The sequence below is a fragment of the Adelges cooleyi genome, unplaced genomic scaffold (assembly GCF_023614345.1).
Source record: "Adelges cooleyi isolate 19-005CV unplaced genomic scaffold, UGA_ACOO_1.1 ACOO_flye_CR_arks_rails_tigmint_CR_PRNA_307, whole genome shotgun sequence".
Taxonomy (NCBI): domain Eukaryota; kingdom Metazoa; phylum Arthropoda; class Insecta; order Hemiptera; family Adelgidae; genus Adelges; species Adelges cooleyi.
In genome coordinates, this window is record NW_026095978.1 from 1719117 (window position 1) to 1729213 (window position 10097).

General features: G+C 29.1%; 1 protein-coding gene across 1 annotated transcript; it reads right to left on the minus strand.

The window, feature by feature from the left end:
• Nucleotides 1-1651, minus strand: LOC126839607 (putative nuclease HARBI1). Its single transcript, XM_050575002.1, is given in 7 exon segments — nt 1-259; nt 342-486; nt 614-758; nt 880-927; nt 930-1041; nt 1117-1303; nt 1399-1651. Coding segments are annotated over 7 exon segments (1149 nt in total).
• Between the last annotated feature and the right edge of the window lie 8446 nt (nt 1652-10097).

Sequence of the window (10097 nt, forward strand, 5' to 3'; positions counted from 1 at the left end):
TTATACACCATTTCTTTGAAATAAATATCTAACAACTTTATTTATCTGTTGTCTCCCCAGATTTAAATCTATGTTTCCATTATTTATATTATCAGCTAAAATGTCTTCAATAATACCCAAATTGTCAAATTTTTCAATGTTATTTTCATGCATAGGAATGTTGTAAGTGATACACATATTATGTAGAACAACACATGCATTTATTATGGCTGTTGTTTTCTCAGGTTTGTAGTGCAATGTTCTATCTTTTATTAAACACCTGATAAAAATTATTTTTATATGGATATACATGTACTTATATGTTATTATTAGTTAAAAATTAAATTGCCGAGAGATCTTACCTAAACCGCATTTTTAGCACACCATTACAGCGTTCTATAAAGCTCCTAGTTGACATTTGTTTATAGTTATAATATTCTTCGGAATCTGTAGCAGGATTAGCTATAAGTGTTAATAGCCATGGACGCAGAGGATATCCAGAATCTCCTAGTTTTTTTGTAAAACATGTTACATTAATAAAGGTACAACAGATTTAAAGATAAAGCAAAATAAAATATATTTTATGTATTTATATATCTTTTAAGATGTTAAAAGAGTAGTTATGTTATTTTACCTAATAAATAAAAATTATTATAATTTCGTCTGTGAAGTTCTTGTAGTAATGGCAAAACAAAACTATTATTCCATACGTGAGTATCATGAGTACTGCCAGGGAATAATGCGTTAACATTCAATATTTTCAATTTTGAGTCGGAAATCTAAAGTTGAAAGTGTTTATATTAATTGTAATTTACATTACATAAAGTATTAGCCTTATAATTAGTATTAGGGCAGAGACAATTTTAAATACATCATTGAAATTAAGATTTGAAAGCTTACCAATTGAACATTGATTACATTATATCCTTTACGATTCACATATATATATACTCAGGGTTTTGGTTTTCATTTAAATTCAAATTGGTAGAAGGAGGTACGATTGCCACATGAGTACAATCAATGCAACCAATAACGCCTGGAAACCCAGTTTCTCTGTAAAACCTTGATTATTTAAAATATTAAAAAATTATTAGAAATTTCTAATTAATAAATAGGTAATTAAAAACAATGATTTACTCATTACGGATTTCGGTGAGCTCATTTATATTTTGCGGAAACTTAACCCAATCATTGAATATTTCCGGCTTGTTTAGTGCAGCCACAACCTCACTTATGCAACGGGATACTGAAGGTTGTGACAAAGCTGTAAATTTACTGTTATCAAGAGGCGACTGATATGACCCAGTAGCCAAAAAATTCAATTATAAAAATCTGAACAAAAAAGACAATGTGTTTATTAATAGTTAATAATATATTAAATAACAAACAAAAATAGTCAACTAAATGCCAAAGAGGATATTATACTTACTTTTGTATTCAAATCAATCGCGGACGAACGACTGTTAGTAACTATATGAGGTCTTAATAGCTCAATCAAATATTTAACAATGCCTTTAGTAAGTCTAAAGTTTGTAACAAATAGTCTGTCTGACAATAAAAATGGATTCGAAATAATTTCTCGTCTTTGGATTTGCCTAATATTTATATTATTTTCGTGATTTTCAACGTCATTAATACCAAATAACATAGCCATTTCATCAAAATTAGCCATTGTAGTTAGTACATAGTATTAATATAACACAGGGTTATGTAAATACTAAAAATGTATACGAGAAAATAACACACTTTGCATTGATTAAAAATCATAGTTTAATATATTATTTTATTATCAACAGCAATATCAACTGTTTCATATCAAATTTCATAAATTATCATGCGATAAAGGTTTGTCACCGACAAAGTCGGTGACAAACCAACAAGTCAACAAATAGTCGAAGGTATTTTATTCGACTAAATTTTGTCACTTTTCAAGAATAGCTTTTTTTAATTCGTGCGACAAACGTGTTTATCGCATACGACAAACAGTAGAATGATTTCAAGAATAGGCCCCCTGGACTTATAATACTAAAAATTGCGAATTTAATTTATTTAATTACATGAAACTAAAGTGTTTCAATGAAAATCGGTTTCTTACATAACATAGTAAAGTAGCCAAAGAGCTCAAATCTCTTTACAGAATTGAAATGGGACAATCCTAAGTAAAAAAAAGATGTCCGGTAAAGTGAATTTATACTAATACCTAAATGGTTTATTAAAATACGTCATTGTATAAAAATAAAAATTTGAACACAATTTTATTAGAATTTTTTATATTAGTTTTAAGCGGGTCTCATCAATATTTTACAATAAACCATTCAATTATTAAAATAAATAAATAATTTAAAGTCGGTAATAATTTGTCTTGTATAAGTTTAAAAAGATAATAATTCTGTGGTGTTCGGGCAAAGGGGGATAAGTGTAAAATCGCAACTTTTGGAGTCACTGAAACTAAATCACTTCAGTTACATTTAATCCCATTAAAATATTCTTTACGTTTGGGCATAACAGGATAAGTCATAGGATGATATTTTAATTTTAGTATTCACGCGTGAAAAATGGGATTATATAATCTATAAACCTTGATTAAATGTTACTAAAGTGATTTAGTTTCAGTGATTCCAAAAGTTGCGATTTTACACTTATCCCCCTTTGCCCGAACACCACAGAATTATTATCTTTTTAAACTTATACAAGATTGGACAGGGACTCTGGGACAGAAATATTCATGGAAGTAAAAATACATGGTTAAAATGACATGACGGTGTTTTGCGGGCAGCGTCTGTTGAACGCAACGGCTCATGAGCGGTAACGGAATAACAGATAACAGAATCATATTTTTACGTGTAGGAAATAATTTTTTTGTTCGCAGTCATTTTTCACAGACCAAAGACGAATGCCGTTTACGGTTCACCGTAACAAAGTAGTCGCCTTGCTTTTTCTGCATAGCTGTATTGTCATAAAACCGATTTCGACAAATCCGAGCAGTCGTCTTATAATAATAATTACGACTTTTACATTACATCCATTAATTTGTACTTAATATGATTAACTATCGGCTCGACTTTTTACATTATTGAAAATCATTATAATCGTCGACCAACAGATACATCCGTTTAGTATACTTTCATAACGCGCTTACGAGGTCGACCGTTTTTTTTTTCGATAACAGTGAATTTGTGGTTACTAGTACTATGTATATTAGGCACATAGTTTGATGAGAAAAATCATTTGGTCGTTTACCAAAATTGTGTATATACAAACATTAAACTGTACTTGAGAGTAATATTGTGTACTACCTTTTTATTTTGTTAAAATAAAGACATTTACAATTTGTATACAAAATAATAATACAATAAGTAAATTGACTGAATATAAAAACTAAATATGCCTACGTGTAGGAAGGGAGTGTCCATGAACACTACTTCCAAATGTGAATTTAAAGGCTTAGTTTAAGAGTTATTACTGTTAATGTAACATGTAATTGGTATGATATAATTAAAGTGACCAGATCAAAATTCTATAAAAGGTATCCCTCCTCATAAAATAGTACTCGTAGGATTTAATCTCCCTTAATAATTGGTTTTGGGTACACCTTTATTTCTTCATGCTAAAATTAGACAGTGCAAAAAAAAATCATAATCAAATTAGGATAAAAATCAAAATTTAAATCAATTTTTCATTGAACATAAAATATTTATTTTATTTATACCTTAATAAAATTAAGTATATTATATACTTAACAAAAAAATTATAAAAACTAAATGTAACTTTAAAAAACAAGTATTAAATATTATAACAAGTAAACTTATAATTATAATCAAAGTAGGATAAAAGCCAAATTTAAATATACTTAATACAAATTTATAAAATATTTAATACAGATAAAAAAATTATTAATACTTAGTATTTATCATTTGATGCAATAGATTTGAGCAATAAAGGAGATTTTTTATCAGTTGTAACCATAGATATATAAAGAAATTTTTATAGGTCTATGGTTGTAACCACTTGGGTTTTATTTCTAAAACCGTGGTTACCTATAGCCGATTGAGAGTCCAGATCATAACGTGATAAAAACCAATGTCTAGGTATCTATGATAATAAGTGATATCACAGTATAGATTATAGAAACTGTACAAAATAAACTGATGTGATCTGATGGAACACAAAATATACACACCATAAGTGAAAATAAGAAAAAATAACTATTGTTTGAAATCGGGACAAAAGCGGGACGTCGATTAAAAGTCGGTACATTTTACTATTTCGATTTGATCACCATATTTAGCGGGACAACTGCTTGAATATCGGTACTCTCCCGCCAAAATCGGGACGTCTGGTCACACTAGATATAATGTTTCAAATATTTGACAAAACGAAAGGCATACTTGTACAAAATTAAATTCCAGAATTAATCGGCTTGTAAACTTAAAGCGTAGTGCCGCATTGGAATTTATTATGGTTGACCAACCACTGTTAGTGTTTAATATAGTTATAATAAATATGTTAAAATAATAATGTATCAACTAATAACTTAATAATCTAGTTTATTTTATCTAAATTATGAACTATGAGTTTTGTGATTTTGCAATAAACATAAGTGCTAAAAACAATGCATAGTCTCTATTTTATTATTTATGTGCTTGTGAGGTACAGGAAAATCTTATAAGTCGATCAAGTTTTATTAAAGAAGGACACTCGATTAACATCTTTTCAACTACATTGACTACGGTTGAGTCAAGCACAGCCAACGTAGTAAGTATCATATTGCAAATATTGCAATGATGGTTTCATTAAATTTAATATTAGGTAAGCTGGTTGGTATACGTTGAAGATGAACCCTCTGCTGTACTGTTTTGGAGATAAATCTAAGAAAATCACGTTTATCTTTATTGTTTACTTCAGTCAGGGTGGGTGATGAGAAATATTCAAGGAGGGGTGTCAAAATGGAGATGTCGACTTTAAAATTTAATTTGCTTATTAAAATGTTATGGGTACTTTTATAAATATATTATACTTTATATCACAAGTCACTTTTTTATTAAAATTAATGGGAATTAATAATTGTTGAAAAAAAATTAATGAGAAATTTAGTAATTAAAATGTTTTGTTTATTATTTCTTAAACTTTATATATTAATACAAACAAATTTAGATAGTACAAGTAAAAAAAAACCAAACAAAAATTAAATTTTTATATGATGTTCTTGTAATGCGTACCATTTCTTTGTTATTTCTTCCAAATTAATTATATCGAGAATATGTAGCAGAGTTTAAAAAAATCAATAGGTCATTTAGTCTATTCGCTGTCATGGTTGTACGCATGCGTTTTTAATTTTTTTAACTCGCTAAACGAACGTTCATTAGATGTTGTCGTTAAAGGAGATATATAAGCCAATCGATAAAGATTAAAGACCTTAATAATTCAGAAATATGCATTACCTCATCTAGGGAATTATTGTTTTCAGTTTTATCACGGAAGTATATTTATTTGACATAATATAGCATCGTAATCGGTAACCATTGAAGAATGATAAGCGGGTGTAAATAATGCACAAGCTTTTTAATTATTTCAGTAGTAGTATCACATTTTATTGGCACATTTAGTATTTTAAATATTGGTTCAACTGTTTTAAAATAATCGCTTAAATTATTAGTAGTTTCATTAATTCAGCGTATCCAATAATACTTTAAATTCTTTCGATAGAATGTTTGTAAAATCTGCTTGCGTAGAAATATAATACTATCAATTATTTTGGCAACAGCCGTTTCCTATGAAATTTGTTAAAATCAGTAGGAGTATCAATGTCAAGGTTTTGAGCAGTATAGCATAGTTCAGCAGTAGTAATAATATTGTTTATTTGTATCATGTTCATTTATTAATACTTGTTTATTTATTTATACTTGTTTGGAAATCTTCCAAAGTGTTAGACTGTGGGATTTCTTTGGTTTTTTTGTATTCGGGCTGTGTATGGAATGAGAAGTTCCTTTCTTCTTAAATCTGGAGGGGGGGCTCTGCTGCTAGGTTTCTGAAGCTCTCAATTGGACTTGAGTGGAAGGCTCCGGTGGCTAATCTTAAACTTGTATTGATTGTACTTTCTAGTAATGTGAGGTGTCGTCACTTTTTTGTTTACATTGAAAGTGACCCTTCTGCTTTTATCTATTCTGTGATTTTACTTTGTAGTTTTATTATTTGCTTTGTGTTGGAGTACTATAAAGCCTAAAGCTAAGGCCCCAATGAGAGCGATTTCCGTTTTTGCGATAGCGTGTAGCGTGATGGCGATTTAACGATTTTATCAACAGTATAAAAATAAATATGTAGTGTTCCCACTGACCGCGTGTAGCGTTATACGACTTTAGCTACACGCGCGAGAATCGTTGAAAAAACAAAATTGTTTAATTTTCGGCGATTAATCGCTGTTAAAATGGCATCGGTTCTGTCAGAACAAATTGCTGCTGCTGTATACCTACAAGAACCCATATTTAATTGTAATGTATATAAACTTATTTTCCATGAGTATAATATATTATTCACTTAATTACATTTCTTTGTAAATCATACCTCAATGTAAGAAATAGCCTTTCTTCTACAGGTATTGCTTTTCGGAAGTTGGTGTCTGCTTTTTCAATTTTGCTCCTTATAGCTTCCAAAATTATAAAAAAAAGTGAGTTAACTCATGCGACAATACTCAAAAAACTTGACTGGATGTTTTCTTAATTTATTGAACAGTGTATGAAATTCACCTTCAGACAGCCTATTTTGGTTAATTTCGTGTACCCATAAACGGTTCTTAACCAAATTCTATTTAATTTCAGTGGAAGCAGCACTTTCAGCCAGCAACATTTTTCGGGATGTCATCTTGCGAGGTCAACAACCGAATGAATGTAGAAATGAACACGCGCGACATAAATAAAACGTGTCCCCACCAAAATCGCTGGTGGACATCTGGGGGTCTATTCTTGAAACCATTCGAAAATTATTCGTATACGACCGATTCGTATACGAAATGTTCGTATGCGAATGTCAAGAATACCATTTAAAGCAGTGTTATATGACTATTCATACACGAATAATTTTCTACTGCGGTCACTCAAAGCACTCGAATAACATTCTATTACGGGTCCAATTCGTATACGTTGCAACTACTGGGGTATAGGCAGTAGAATCTATGATTCGCGTACGAATAACGATTACTTATACTCATACTTATACTTATACGAGTACTTTAATCCATAATAACAATAATAATAATTTAATCTGCATTATTTATAGTAAATAATATGTGTACTACATAAAATATATATTTAGAGTATAAATGAAATTTACTATGCTATATTATTATTATAGATTAACATAAACGTTTAGTATCAATATGACGTGAAATACTTATATTTGATAATGACAAATTATTATCTTTAAAATTATAATAATTATAAAAATCAAACAATAGTTTCACGTTATGACAATAAAAACTCAATTCATCGTTATATTACTTACATATCTAATATTATATTTATATTTGTTACATATTTATTAGTTATTAAATATGGTATCAAAACATATTTAATAGAATATATAGTCCGCGGGCATATGTAGTACGCCAAAAAATAATAATTGGATGCAACAAATGCATGGTTAGGGTTAATGGTATTACATTGGATTTTATTGTACCTATGTATATTGTATAACTTTCTATTATACCGACGTGACACATATATTGTCCGCCGTAATGATCACATAATTTTCGTATTTTATGCGGTATTGTTTACAATAGAAAGATTTCATAAAAATTATTTATCTAGTCTCTCTAGTTAATCCATGAGATATATTATTGTACATATAATACTATTTGCGGTGTTTGTACTTTGTTAACTACGGTGTCATAATTTATGAGAATGTACTACAATCAAAAACTTTAACTTAATCTTAAAAGTCGAAATTACCAATAGTTGTCAATTTGTATTGTATAGTCAACAGTGTCGACTGTGTAATGTGTTTTACTGAATTTACCGTAAATTATTTTAAATAATGTGTCACCTCTATTGTTGACTACGTTTGTCGATATCCATTTATCGTTTAGTGATTACTGCCGGTGTCTGAACATTTCGGCAAGATTATTACTAAAGACCGAGAACCCATGAGATAAGTAAGGTCTGCCTTGTCTAACTATAGGTTTTAAAAAAGCTAAGTATTGTCATTACTGCATAACTTTTTTTTTTAAATGGATGATGATAATGATTTAATAATGCAATTATTTGCTATCGAAGAGTTGGAACAAAGAGAACTTGACGGAGAAGTAACTAGGCGAACTTATGAGCCTATTGATCCTTTTGAATGTAAGTACACAGATTTAATATTTTATGTTACTATTAAAATAGTTATTATATTACTAAAATGAAATATGTCTATATAATATAATATATTATATATTTTAACAATTTGCTGTCATTACTACATACCCATAATTATTAGCATGCAAGACTGTTTGGAGAAGAATAAAAAAATACAAATTAATTCGAAAATTTCTAATCTATAAATACTAATATTTAGTAAGTACAACTTTCTAAGTTAGTTCTTCCTACCAATAATTTTCATAATAGTAATAAAGTCTTAGATAATTATAATTTTGTATTATTATTATATATTGTAATTAATTATCAACTAAAAAATATTTTCAATACAATATAATGAACATAAATCAGAACCAACCAACCAAATAAATGATTTATTAAAATTTAAACATTACATTAGTGTACTATAGAATGTTGATAAAGTGCATTTTGTACTAAATACCACCTACTAAATATATAGACTATATTTTATAAAGTATACATTTAACTAAATTTAATTTTACTATTTAGAGTAATCATAAATATTTAGAATTATTAAATAGTAAACCAATTGTATATTTAAATATTTGACAAGATTTTAGACTAGATAATATAATAATTCAGGTAATATAACGTAATTCGTATACGAATGCCTAGTAGAATAGAAAGAGTAATAGAAAACGCAATTTCAAGAATACAGTTTTAAAAAACCAGTAGAAAGTCACATTTCGTATACGAAATGGTAGTAGAAAATTTTCAAGAATAGACCCCTGGCGTGTAAAATCGCGAAATTGCTTCCAGTGGGGCCTTAGCTTAAGGGGGTGGGAGAGGATGTTCTAAACTTGTGAACATATTTGTTTTTTAAATAATATAGTATTATTTAAAGTAAAAGTAACTGCGGTTGCCAGACGTGACGGATTTTAAATATAACAACCAGATTAATTTTTATTTTTTTATCAGCTCGTCGTATGACACTAAAACAAATCTCAAATTGAATTTAGATACATTTGTGTTTGGCTACAAACGGATAATTGTACAATACCCAGCCTGGGGTTTTTTTTAACGGTAAAAAAAACTTTCTAAACTCCTCGCTATGTACCTGACGTCGGTTAGAGCCGACCGTGCTACGTTTCTGTCAACGTACAAACCGACGGCAACGAATTCCTTCGTTGTCTTTCTTCAGGTTAATTAATTTTTCGTTTATCCTTGCATACTATAATATAATACACACCTCGGGGATCCGCCTTCCATCTTCCACACACATACCAACGCTGTTGTCGTTTGTGCTTGGAAGCCATCCGCCATCTTATGCGATTTTAGTTTGTTGATTTTTAAAAAAACCCAGCAAGAACGGTAATTTAAATTAAAAAAAGAAAAATGTGATGTTGATAACTTTAATTTTACAATTAAAAAAATTGATTTTCTTGAGCCACGCAGATCTCTGAACCGATAAACGGATTTTGTCATCTAGGTTCTTATTACTAGACCGCGGATTTTATGCACTTTGAAATATTTGTTATTTTTAACAAACAAATCATACTGTAAATCTTTAAAAAAAATAAGAAATCGAATGAGCCCTGCATATCGAACTTGCATACTTATGCGCTTAATATGCAAATAAAATATTATGCTAATATGTAAACTGCATATGCAATTTGCCTATTTCTAAAAAAAGATAAAATTACGCGTATTGGATATGAAAATAAGTGATCTAAACAATAAATAAGGATCTTATAAAATAATAGCATGTCCTGATTGGCTTTCTAGGTCGCACGTGAATGACAAAAC